Below are 13,911 nucleotides of genomic sequence, written 5' to 3'. Positions count from 1 at the left end.
TAGCAAAATTTTTTGGCTAATCACCATAGAGCGAACATTGCAGACTTTGCAGGCCATACGATCTGATCTCTGTCTCGACAATTCACCCCTGAACTTTGGAGTGTGAGGGTGGGCAGCTGTGTCTGGCGCTTCGTCTGTAGTGTGCTGGACTTACCCCTCACAGTCACTTCTAGTTCTTGGGTTATGGTTATCCTGAATTATTGGCTATTCGCTAGTTATGGGTTATGGAACTTGGGCCCTCCCCCCCCTCCGCCCTCTTCTTTCATCCTGAACTCGGAAGCCTCAGGAGAAGAATTCTGCCCCTACCATTAAGATAATAAGTACAATACAGATGATACTTTCAGATCACCGCAACCACAAAAAAGGAGATATGAAATTTTCGTCTAATTGTTCTCTTTCTCTGTCCTCGAGTGGATGATTGTGTCTGGCAGTGGTACAAATTAATATCGAGGCTTCTGCTGGGACTCAGCTGTTGTCGATTTTGTTGTGGCGTCGGGGGCTCTGCGTGTAGGCAGGCAAGACGAGGAAAAGACACTTCAAACTCCATCTCTGCTTCGTTTCGGCAGTTTCTGAGAGTTTATATTTAAGCTGAAATTTAAATAAGCATTCTCATATTATCACTGCTGGTTTTAGAGAATCTCACTGGCGCTCTCATCGGATTACTCAAAGGTATCGGAGCCATACGGTCCGTTAGGGCTGCGATGCTAAGCCACCTGGGGTTCCTTCTTTCTTCAGCACTTTGGCTCCTCTACATTGGGGGGAGGGGTCCTCACACTGCAGGATCGTGGATCCCGTCTCTGACCCGTGGTCTATATGAGAAACAAGAACTAAGACATAGCTGCCACCACGAAAAGGAAATTTTAGAAACCCGATTTTCTTTCTTCCACTGGAAACCAGACTTAACTGAAGATCTAAGGTTTTTCTTTTCTACTCTTGTGTCTCTTCAGCACTGAGCCCAAGAGTAGGGGGTGCACGTAGCCTCCTGATGGTGTCATCATAGCCGCCCCCTTCACTCTTGAGCCCACTTGGTCAGGAGAGGCATTGAGTTTGTGACCCCTGCTGGGCAACATGTCCCCTAGGGACCTTATCAGTGACAGTGCCCACCTGTGGGACTTCTCACACCATCTGTCCCCCTAAAGCATATTGTGGGACTCAGACACGAAACCATGACTGGGTTGACTGTATGGTTATTATCGAGAGCAGGTATGTTTATGTGCTATGTTTGGTTCATTTGCTCAATGCCACATTTTCCCTGCAAGGAAATACCTTTTAGAAGTCAGTCCCAAGAAAAAGAAAAGATTTTCTCTCTTCAGAATTTTTAGAACATACAGACTTTCTGTTTCCATCTGGGATACCAGAAGGTTTGGAACTCAGTTTAACAATGCATCGTAATTCTGGTGATACTTCTCTCCTTATTTGATAATTATATTAATAGTAGTTACGAAAGTGAACACAAATATACACATGTTGCACAATTTTCCAGTCTATTTTGCAAGCGACTGGGCTTCAACATGTCAGTGTATAAGTGTTACTATTGTCTCAGAACCAGTCTCCTGTCGACAATAGATGTGTGTATCCCTAAAATACTAACCGGGCTATGTCGTTATTCCCTTGCTTACTCAAGAAGGGATGTCTGCATATCTACCTCTTGCTCACTAGAAGTCTATGTAATTATCAGGGTGCCCAAGATCCTATCACATTTCTCTAATCTGCCTTCCTGTCCATATATCTGTGAAGTCGCTGGTCCAGCTCCCAGAAGGAGAATGTGGAATGACTTCCTCAGAAACCCCAGAGACAAGCATTTCATCCAAAAAGACTTAATGTCAGATGTCCTTAAGTTATACTCTGAATACAAATGACTTCTTCCCCATCGAGGATCTTCATTTTCTTTCATGTGCACCGTAGAGAAAAGACTGTGCAGATCTCATTTGCCGATGGTGGTGCCATCATCCTGCATCAAGGCAGTGGGGACCAGGTGGGAGTAAGGTTTGACTTCTCTGTGGGACTGCTTGTCTAGCTGGAGGCCCGGTGTCTCCGGGTAAAAGTCAGTCAATGGTGTGGCTTAACGGGTCAGCTTTTCTCCACTCCACTCCCAACTGGTTTGAGATGAGCTTTAACCGGTCTCAAATAATTTACTTGGATGCCTTGGCCTGCCTTGATAAAAGACAAGTGACACAATGAAGTCTAATTTGTCATGGAAGGTGCGCATTGAAACAATGTGTTGTATCTATTAGTCTCTTGAGGACAAGGCAGCTAGCTTTACAGCATTGCACTTTATTTCCCTCAACACAGTGTGTGAACACGCACCCTTTTGTCAGTCTTCCTTCTGCAGCCTGACCTGATTGGCTCCCCGAGTCTGTTGTTTATTAGCCGGGGAAGTAATGGGGTGATATTTGGAAAAACAGGATTTAGTGGAAAGCCAGAACATTTATTTAGATGGGATCTCATTCAAACCTCAGCTAGCATCATCTAGAAGAAATGAAGGCCTACATAAATGCCTTTGGGAGAGTCTAAGCCCATCTTTGGCTACTTTTAATCTCATCGAATTAATCACTGGATCTGTTATCTTCGTCATGAGAAGAGTTTGCCATTAAGAAAACCTGTTCCTCCTGGAAAACTATTAGCTTTCAGTGAATTAAAGTAATAGGGCACTCTGGATAAATTGTATCCTGCAAGAGACACCATTTGATAATTCACACTCTCATGGGAAATATCGAAAGAACCTTTCTACACGCAATAATGTCACATTCCTTATTATGGTTAGCATAACTTTAACTCTGACAAGTTTTATTTTCAATCCCTAAAGGATGTGTTTTTCAGAGTGTGTACAGAAAATAACGTTTTAAAAGAAGAGAAAAACAAGTTATTTTCTGTAGTCATAAAACTCTATTAAGGTGAATTTTTTTTCAAGTACAGTGATATTTTTTAGAAGATCAGTGACAAGAAAGCTCTGTTTTGCATTTGTCTTTCATATATATAAAGTAGCACAGTGTTCAACTATTTAAAATGACCACAAAAACAATTTAAGTGGCTTCTGTGTCTATAACTAGGAAGATTGAATTTTTAAATTATTATTATTTTTTAAAAGACTATTTATGAGAGAGACAGAGCACAAGCAAGGGGAACTGCAGGCAGAGGGAGAAGCAGGCTCCCTGCTGAGCAAGGACTCTGATGCAGGGCTGGGTCGCAGGACCCAGGGATCTTGACCTGAGCCAAAGGCGGAGGCTTAGCCAACCGAGCCACCCAGGCGCCCCTTAAATTGTCAGTTAAGGTTTAGAAGTGTGTGAGTCGCTCTTGAATATTTATGTCATTAATGATACTCATAAGGTAGTAAGCTTTGTGCTGTCCACTGGTGGGGACTATAGCACCGAGAGTCACGGCAATTAATTCATGTTAACCCTTTCCAGAAATGCGGGGGGACGGTGATCAAGGCAGCTTCTGATGTTTCTCTGCAAGAATTCCAGTGGGGCTCCAAAGCATGGAATGAGGTCATTATTTCCAGCTCCTGTCCCTACCACCGGCCGACTGACTCAACATCCAGCCTCGGCTCTGGTGGCGGGTTAGCGAGCCAGCTGACCCTCCCGGCTTTAGCGTGAAGTTTCAGATTGTGCCTTTGTAGGGAAAACCTCTTCCCCTGTCATATCAGTGATCCAGGGCACGGATCTAGCGACTACCAGGTTAACATATTCCTTTGGAAATATCGCAAATAGGTGATCAAAGATCATAAATATAAATTTTATTTTTGTTTAGCCTAAGGTGAATATACTTTGCTACTTTGATGTGCTTGTTCTGGTTATACTCTGGTTGAATGGTATTGTCTCATCCAGACGGTTCTTTTTGCGCACGTCTCCTAGTTTCCTAGCAAGGACAAGCGTACTCTCGCCAATGCACGTTCTCCCAGGAGCAGCAGATCCTTCTCTGTTCATTGTATACTGAAAACAGTACACGGACAAGCATCCATGCAGGACCAGGTGCGGCCAGTCATCCCTGCCCCAGGCCTGACTCCTTCAGCCTGGTGGACAGGTTTCTGGAGGGAAGAAGAAAAAGTTCAGAGAAACTCCCATTGTTTTCTCTAACTGTCATTTCTTCCTCTTCTCTCGACAGGAACTTTTTACACCTGAATGCAAGTTTAAAGAATCTGTTTTTGAAAACTATTATGTAATTTACTCATCTATGCTGTACAGACAACAGGAATCTGGTAGAGCCTGGTTTTTGGGATTGAATAAAGAAGGGCAAGTCATGAAAGGAAACAGAGTAAAGAAAACCAAACCAGCAGCTCATTTTCTACCCAAGCCATTGGAAGGTGAGTGTTATGTGAACATTCTCCCTCTCAGTCTGTGACACATTTATTTTTCCCATTGCGAACTCTGCACCGGCCACAAGGAACCCTCATGGAATGCTGGAAATTTTCCATATCTTGATCTGGGTGGTGGCCACACAGATGTCTACTTAAGGGATGAATTTAAGATTTGTACACTTTACTGTGCATATGTGTGTGTGTTTATATATTTTATAGACATATTATACATACATATATACACAGATTGACAGATATATAAAAATATATCACATATATCCATATATAGCTAAGTTTCAAAAACTATGGAATGCAAGTATGTTCCCATTTTGATGGTATCCAACTGGAAGTCATCACATCCTTGTGAGTTCCTGTAATTACAGAAAATGAAGAGCTATTCTCTTAGCCTTTGAAGCGCTTGCTGGTGTCACCTGTCCCTTCCAGAGTACACTTGGGTGTGGCACCACCTTCGTTTATAGTCACTCGTAAACAATGATGCCTTCACATTCCCTTTTATCAGATTTTCAGAGAGCAAGCTATAAAGCGTTGCTAATTAATCAGAAACTTCTGCTCCTTTCTCATTAAGGATTCTGCCAGGAGTGCCAGGTACCTTATCTTTAATATTTGAGAACTAGAAAAAAAAATTAAACATGAGGCATTTCAAAACTGTTGTCCAGTCAAATACTTTTGTTTACCTTTGGCAAAAAAGCAGATCTACGAAAACTAAACACTTTCATCTAACTTAGTTTGATTTTCTTTTTGTTTTTTGTTCCTGGAGGAAAGGTTTAGCCATCAAGAAAAAATGTATATTGATTTTCTCTACATAGGAATCCATTTTCTTTATATAGGAATAAGATAATTCCAAATATTAAAGGTTAATTATTAATTATTTATGGATGTATAATTCAGCTTTCAGTTGGCCTATGTTTGGAAAACCATTCTTGTTGGTTAAACCATCTATATAATTTCAACGATGATGGCTTACTATCCCCTTAACTAGATTTGCCTATAGAACAAGCCATTGGAGCTTGGACAGTAAGCCATGAAGGCCTATCCTGGATAAGAAAAGTCATGCCACAGTCTGAAATATGAGTGAATTATTCTCATTATATGATAGATCACCAGACAGAGTAGAAATAAGAAATGAGAGGGTTTTGCTGTCCTTCCAAAGTAACACCTCTGTGATTTGGCCTTCCTGTTTTAAATGAACTGAGACCATCAGACTCACCAATATTCAAATGCAAGTGAAACATTTGCAAACTACGTCCATAAATCTTGTTTATTTGCCACCTCGCTTTGTCTCTTTACATTAACCTTTGTTTTGAATATGAACAGATATGAACTAACTCAATTCTAAAACCTTACCGTCTAGCTTGCATAAATGTAATGAAAACCAAAAGGGCCTTTAAGTCCCCTAAGTGAGGCCAAAGCTGGAGACCAGCTATTTTTGTCTACCTAGAAGGAAATATCTAAAACTGAGATGTGAGGTAATAGTATCACTTGGTATTTGAATCATACACTGAACAGTTGTGTGTATGTGTGTGTTTTGTATTTGTGGCCTTCTGAGGCAGAGAGAAACAGTATTTTCAAATAATTAGCAGACAGAAGTCCCCTAAAAACAACTAAGAGGGTATTATCACAATGGAGGTTATCACATAGTGTAATTTATAGAGGAAGATTAATTTTAAACCTTCAAAACCCCTACAGGATGTAAATTATATGATTGGAAACATTAGGGCAAATTAGGTACTTGAGTAATTATTGATGCTCTGGGGCATTCATTACACAGCTTCACCGTGTGGACAGTCAAGGTTAATGCTCTGACGCTATTGTCTCCTAACTGAATTAGGAGTGGGAGTGGGAGATTGGGAAGCACTTCAAAGACCAAGATTAATCCCTTCTCGTCCCTTGCCCACTCCTCTCACACAGGTCTGGTGGACACATGAGCTTTCAAAGCCGTGTGAGAATCCACATGGGGTGTGGACACGAGCTCTGTGTTCCTGCCACACTGAGCGTGGACGGTGCCTATGACAGTCCACCCGCCTGACCGTGAAGAGATGGAAATAAAACACTCTGCAAAGCCTAAAAAGTGGGCTAGACGGCTCTAATTCACTAGTGTTTATGACGGCCGACGAGTCTAACTCTGCCGATTTTCCCCAAGTCAGTCTTACACGTCCTTGCACAGGATCCCCTAGAGTCAGTTTCCGAACAGCCGAATCCGCCGCGGTGATTAGCTGCGCCACCGGATCCCCCCAGCTCCTCGGGGCTCACTCGCGCCTCGCTCCCACGTGCCGTCTTGCCATTCTCGGCTCCGGCCTTATTTTTAACGAGCTATCAGGAAACGAGGCATAAAAACACAAAATGCCTCGCCCGTGCCTTCAGTTTCCGTGACGGAGGGAGAGCAGATCTCAAGACTGATCCCCAGAAGGCCCTGGCTTCAGGGAAGTGAGCTCCCGGTCGTTGCTGGGGGTAGCTTTGAAGTTGACACCAGTGTGACCGTATTGGTTTTGAACCACTTGAGAGAAAAATACTGTCATGATTAGGGTGTGCCTACCTGGCCTTGAAAGGGTGCTTGGGAATGAGGGGGTTCAGGGGTTGACATCAGTGCGCCCTGGGAGGGAAGTCTGAGTTTTCTGGCTGTGCAAAGAGAACTAGGTTAAGTGCTCGCCTGTCGCCACCCCCATTGTGTGTGTGTGTGTGTGTGTGTGTGTGTGTGTGTGTGTGTGTGTACGCCTGTGTGCACTTTATAGCTGAGGCCCACAAAAAGGCCATAGCTCCTACTTACACGTCCTGCCCTAGACAAAACCCCACAGGCACCCATGTCCCTATCTCAGCTCTGTCGTGGTCGGGGCGTCTGCCGTGTGGGGTGGCTTGACTCCAGGCGCGAAGGGACTGGCCATGCTTGAACCTAACCAGGTCCTGTCTCCTTCCCTCCGTCCCCCATGCCTTCCCGCCCGCCCCCAGTGGCCATGTACCGAGAACCATCTTTGCATGACGTCGGCGAAACGGTCCCGAAGGCCGGGGTGACGCCCAGTAAAAGCACCAGCGCATCGGCCATGATGAACGGCGGCAAACCGGTCAACAAAAGTAAGACGACATAGCCAGACCCTCGCAGGGGTTGTGACTTCTCGCCCCGAGCACGGTGGAGCGGTTTATCCTTTGCCGGACACTCCCTCGCCCGCGGCCGAGCAGCGGCCGCAAGGAAGCCGAGGCCCGCTCTCGGCCGTCCTGAACCTCTTGGCGGCAAGCGGATAAACCTCCACCTGCGGCGGCCCCAGAACAAGAAGACACCTGGATAACCAGCGGAACCCAGACCATGGAATGCCCTACCAGATATGGAATGCCTTTTTAATCTCTTTTCTGTGACTGTGACGGTTCATGAGAATGACATACTTCACAAGTACACTCGACACCTTGCCTGCTGACAGCTATCCATAATCCTTTCTGAGTCCCGTTTCAGCGACATCCGTGTGTTCGGTTCGACTTTGTAGCCCACGAATACTGTTGAGTAATTTCTAGTTAGACGCTGTAAACCCGTGCTATTATGGATTTCTCTTCTCCCCGTTTTTCTAGGGCCGCTCGCTCTACTGTCCGTGACCTTTCGCAGGGACTGTATTCCTCTAAACCTTCAGTGTGGCACTTGGCCTAGCTTGGAGAGCGATCAGGGAATCAGGAAGCCTTCTAAACCTGTCATCACAAATTACACCTATAAAGATTAAGAGTGTTGTCTCCGGCTCCCACTATCGATTAAACACACTTAGATGCTCTATGCAGTAGTGGATACTGGGCTCCTGAGGTCGGCGCTGCCGGGGTGAGAAATGGGTCAAACACAGTCCGGGGGGAAGCTCTCTACGATGCGTGTTTGACATCCCCCCATAGTTTCTTTGTGTGTGTGTGTGTTTTATACATATCACAAGCTTACTGGTAATGGTAACATTTGCCTTGCCCAGCGAGCAAGACCCACTGGTTTTTGAGAAAGTGGGTCCAAAGAACTCTGTAGGCCTTGTAGGCCTGATTAAGGTTCATTTTTCATCTACTGATCCTCATTATTTGGGAAAAAAGGAAAAAAAAAAGAAAATTCAATAATTACAACCTACGAGAATTGCGCTACCTAAATCCATTTCCCGTATAATCCTACCTGTTTTTAATGAACCGAACTGAATGCCATCCCCGGTTTTGGCTGCGTTCCACTCATACTCAGCAGAGCATGGGCAAGGCGGCTGTTGTGTTCTTTTCTGCAGCAGCAATGCAAACGTTAGTTATAAATTAGACTTTAATATTTTTGGTGTTTAATGACAAGTTTTTAAACTGGACATATTAGGAAAAACTATTTTTTTTAGCTCAGCATGCTGAGTCCCGGTACTGTGTATCTCACCACTCCATTCCTGTCACTCAGCTTCTCGGGGCCCCGGTTGCCCAGTGGCTGGGGTGAGGTGCCTTGCCATGAGCTCAGAATGCAGTCTGTTGAATTCTTCTGATAAAATTCAAGGCAAACCAACACGTTCAAACATCAGGTTTTGGGTCCACTCCATTGATTTGCTTTTGTTTTCTTTTGCTTTCTTAATTTCCTTATTCCTAAGTCCGAGCTTAGGGAAGACAACTGCTAAAAAAGGCCACGAGTCGTTGACGGCACAGGGAAGAAACCATGCAAAACGTCCACTATGAGATGTAAAGCGTTTCGAAATGTGGAATACGAAACTGTTTGGAAATATATTTGTTAACTCTGTGTATACTTAATAAAATTCAACGTTTCCTACTCAGAAGAGTTAACTGAGACCAAACTGAACCTCATTTATAGAAAACTATACGCGGGATCATGTATTGGCCTCTTACGATTATTTCCACGTGGAAGGCTGACCCAGTCGCCATGCCCCCCTGCCCCTTCTCCTTCCCTCATCTGCACTGTATTTCCTGGGAAATTATTTTGCCACTGCGTTCCTAAGTCTCCATGACAGCCCTTGCCCGGCATTTAAAAATTTTGGCCTGCTTAGCTGATTAAAGATTTAGTATAAATTTTAACTGTTTATGCTTATTTCATTTTCATATTGGATTTCATTTTAATAAATAAAAAGTTAGCATACGTTTGAGTAGATTTATTGTCAATAGCGCTAAAGTACTAATACAAAAAAACGGTTCCTTCAACCATTTTTTATTTCTTGTGACACCATTTTAAAGCTTATCATTTTCAACAGGATGAGTTAAGATCCATTAGATGAATTTCACAAGCCAGTTATTAGGGAAGACATGTATTCTATAATCTGTGGCAAACCGAATTATTTAATTTGACATTCCAATTAGATGGGCTTCTAGACACTGCTTGCCCCAACACGCGCGCGCGCACACACACCAAACAACCCTATCTATTTTTTTCTGGTAATCAGCCCTATATGCTGTTCCCCCCATTTTCCCTCAGCAAGCCTGTTTATTGGTTAAAATTAAGACAAGATTTATTTTTGTAAATGACTAAGATTTATGTCAATGTGCACCTCTGTTTTGTTTTTTATATGAGTTGTCTCCAAGGGCATTTATCCCTATGAATGGATGTCAAATACTTTCTTCTAGTATATGTTTAGACATATTGCTGACGGGTCCTTGTTATTTGTAAATTAGATGGTTTCCTTTGTGTCTGGTCTCACCTGTTGCATGGGACGAGGACAGCACTGATGAAATGCATGTAGTAGGACCTGTGTATCAAGAACTGTTGGTATGTATGTACTATTCAATTTACATGCAAAGAGTCTGTCTGCATTGTATAGTTTCTGTGTTTAATACCATTTGTTGTATTCACAAATACAACACACTGAATAAAATATTGATATGAAGGCATATTACAAAACATCAAACAATTTTATGTAACAAAATGGCATTGCTTCACCCACAAATATAGAGAAATGTCATGTAAATAAGTTGGTACACTCAATGTCCCCCTTTACCATGCCAAAGAAAATTTTAGCTCTTTGATGATACCTCTCTTGCTATTTTTCTGGGATAAGATGCCACCATTTTTCCCCTCAAAAATTAAGTTTGCTGTTATTAAGCAAGTGCAATCTGTCATCATTGATGTTCTGTATAGTAAATCTGATGGAATTCATTTGTATCACAGACCGTGTGTTTTGTACCTCCATGTACATATGTCAATTGCATCGAGTCTCTCTAATGTCACATTCCTTTTGCATGCATATCTGGTAGGGGAGGATTATTTCTACTGATCTGTTACGGTAGCTGATTGCTTCACCCATCCCTCTGCAATGCTCGGGAATGTTCGTTGTTTTTATTTTCCAGGGGACACCACTTTTATTTTCTTTTGAGTTTGCTTTCTAAACGGTTCGGCTCCCACTTTACTTGGAAAAATTATAGAAGAGAATCAGATGGTGCATCCGATGTAAAGAGTAAAATGGTACTGAGCAACATTTCATTGCAAATCCTGCAGAACTTAGAAATTCTTGCCCTAAACGTTTGCCTGCCCTGAGTGTTTGGGGATAGGAGGAGGCTTTAGGAGCTCCACAGTGGGCCGACGACACTCTTGCTGCAGTCCTGATTGTTTACCTCTTGGAGGGTAAGCAGAGTGAGTATATTTAACACACCCGACCAGTTGCTCAATTAAGGTCTAAGCCACTAAAACAGAGGTTTTTGAGATGACCAATGTTAGATTTGGTTTTCTTCCAGAAAACAGAACAACAACAAAAACTTCTTGTTGCTAAAGTTAGACATGTAGCACGTCATTTAAGGTCTTATTTCTAACGTTACAGGGAGAACGAATGTTTGAAGGAGAGATCAGATTGACTAAGAAATGCGTCTTAGAAGGAAATAAAATAACCAAAACCTATTTTCAATTGTGTTTCAGAACAAGACTATTTCCAGGGAAAGCAATTGGCTAAATGCAGCCATGTCAACATCCAGACACAAACTGTGTTACTTTGGAGTAAAACACATTTCCCAGCTGAAGTTTTTTAGATTACGAGGGGGCACACAAGGTCTGTTGACTCTTGGACGCTGAGTAGGGCTTCCGAGTTTTGGTAGTGAGTCTTGTATACAATGGATGAGTTGCGATTTGTTTTTAATTTTTTCTCGGTTTTCTCTCATTTGGTCTGATCTTGATGTATGCTGGCAGAGACTGTGTTTGCCTTTGAAGTGGCGGAGGCCATTCCTTTCCAGGTGCTGCAGGAATCTAGGTTAGCTCAAGGGGTCCAGGGAGAAAATGGGGTATAATTATTATCCTCTTGGGTCTTAGGACGTTAGTCGAATTTTACGGAGAAGTCCTTGTGGAAGAATTCCTCAGTAATGGTTTGCCAACAAGCAGGGTGAGTGCCAACACCAGCTGCAAATGTGTCTCCTCCTTCCCAACTCACTTTAATCTTCACATGAACTTGAACAAGCCAACGAGCTTCGCACGTTCACCCTTCTCCTATTACAAGTTTCTTCCTGCCCTGCCTTTTTTTGAAAGAGGGAGTTTTTTTTTTATCTTAGTAATGGAATTAAAAGTCAAAATACAAAATCACATCGAAGAAGGGTAGGGTTTACGTCTTTACATGTAACTATATTTTATTTTTTTCCAGCTTAAACACGTAAATTAAATAACTTCTTAATAGGTCTATTGATGATTGCATTGCTAGAGTCAAAATCATATACACGCATACGAAATATTATAGCAGACAGAAAGAAGTAAAAAGAAACTATTTCTGTTTTAAAAGAAAAATATTCATTAGTGATTAGGTACCAAGTGACTTATGCTATAACTCAGTTTCCGTTCAGTAATTTGTAGCTAAATGAACCCAGAAGATAGCTGTCATACATTTTCAGCCCTGTCAAAAAATTTGAACAAATCAGATTTTGAACTTTCTAGTATAATAATTTCTCCAACTCAAAACTTCTTTTGTAAAATACCTAAATGCTGAGGACACCTTTCTCCTATGAAAACATAAAAAGAGAAGCCCTTTCATTGTCGTTGTTAACAAAAGGGATAAAAAAACGTAGAGAACCTCAAGAAAAATAAGGCACACTCGGGATTGCAGGATAAGACAAAGGAAATTAAGGGCGGCTTCAGGGGAGCTCAGGTTGGCAAAATGCTGCTTGGCTGGGAGCCAAATTGAGCACAGTCTGTTTTTGTAAAAATGCCCATGAGCTCCAAATGAGTTTGCTTTCTGTTTTCCCTCTTATAGTTTTAAAATATTAAAAACAAACAAACAGAGAAGAAATCCAACTTCTTAGACTGTGTGGCCCACAAAGTCTGAAATATTTACTCTGGTCCTTTATAGTTCTGCAGGAGGGGAAGTCGAAGGTAGTTTGTGTTATGATGGCGAGATAATGAAGGGAATTTGGATGATGGTGCATCATCGAGTCATCAAAAATGTGACTGAACAATTACAACAGGTTTGTTTGAGGCTTAAAATGATTAAATAGAGAGGAGGAAAGAATATACTCTATATTATTTCTCAACTGCTTCTATTTCCCTCATTTTATAAAACCGATATATCAACGGACATACTCAACAATAGAGATACAACTAATATGGTTGCACTCCATAATCTCAGGATAGAGATAACAATTTTATAACTCTATTAAAGTATGAGAACACTATCAGTACTATAAAAGTCGGCATCAGATAAACTTTCTCTTAAATAATTTTCAATATTAAATTTTTAAGTAACTTGGCAGTGCATATTTTCCTTATTTTTGGTGACTTGACTTACAAAGTCCAAGCCATGACTCTAGAATATTTACATCATTAAGTAAAATTTCCAAGTAAAAATTTTCATCTTAAACAATGAGGAAAAATGGTTTTGTTACATTATTCTAGGATTTTACAAAATATAATTCACATTTAGAAAAAAAAAAGTGGGTTTTTTTTAGCTCCAAATAATTAAAGGTTGCCTAAACTAATGTGTGTAAGTAGATTTAACTGTAAATATGTAAGGGAAGTCCTAATTATTGTACATTTTCATAATTCAATGTGAATTTCATACAGAGCAAAATTTCACCATTAAGAAAATAAACATTTTGTTCCTATTGCTGAGTGAATATTTGTAATTTCTACTTAAGACATTTCTAGATTTTTTTTTATCCTTTGAGCTTCAAGACTGGTATCATTTGATCACAGTATCTCTTCTTGACTTCTCTGCATGACCCTACTTTTGCAGTAAATAATGAGTCCTTAGATATAAGAGTTTTTTAAGGGAAACAAATGCATATTCTAAGCCTATCCTAGGTCCAATTAGATATTATCTTTTTAAAAGGCAAGTTACCATGGAATAATTTAAATAGTGAAAAATCAGAGTCCTTGTACACCTACCCCTGCCCAGTTTAAAAAGGGATCTAGGAACAGAAGGTGCCCCGAATACCCATTCATTTTGTGTTGTTGTTTATCAGCAGTAGGCAAATATATATCGACACAGATTGTAAGCAACTTACATCACTAGCTATTAAAAATGTCAAATTGTACACTTTTCATACCTCCTTCCCAAGAGAATCTTCTTTTGTGAGTTTAAAGTGAGACCAGATGAATGACTTACTGGATAAAACTGACCGGTCTTTTTCTTTAAAAAGCACTAATGATCTGCCCTCTGCCCGCCGCCCACCTCCCCCTGCCTACCCGCTACCCCCCCAACCCCCCCGCC

The 13,911-nt window shown here is 41.6% G+C and overlaps 1 protein-coding gene across 4 annotated transcripts in view; it reads left to right on the top strand.

The window, feature by feature from the left end:
* FGF14 (fibroblast growth factor 14) overlaps nucleotides 1–13,571 on the top strand; it is a 620,592-nt gene extending 607,021 nt beyond the window's left edge. For all 4 annotated transcript variants that reach the window (XM_045978511.1, XM_045978512.1, XM_045978514.1 and 1 more), the window contains exons 4-5: nucleotides 4,105–4,303; nucleotides 7,262–13,571. In XM_045978511.1, coding sequence (XP_045834467.1) covers nucleotides 4,105–4,303; nucleotides 7,262–7,398 — 336 coding nt within the window. In that variant the 3' untranslated portion in view covers nucleotides 7,399–13,571. The remainder of the gene's footprint in view (nucleotides 1–4,104; nucleotides 4,304–7,261) is intronic.
* The last annotated feature ends 340 nt before the right edge of the window (nucleotides 13,572–13,911 follow it).

Source organism: Meles meles, chromosome 14 (assembly GCF_922984935.1).
Source record: "Meles meles chromosome 14, mMelMel3.1 paternal haplotype, whole genome shotgun sequence".
Lineage (NCBI taxonomy): Eukaryota > Metazoa > Chordata > Mammalia > Carnivora > Mustelidae > Meles > Meles meles.
The sequence above is the reverse complement of the archived record's forward strand: the minus strand, read 5'-3'. Positions and strand labels throughout refer to the sequence as shown.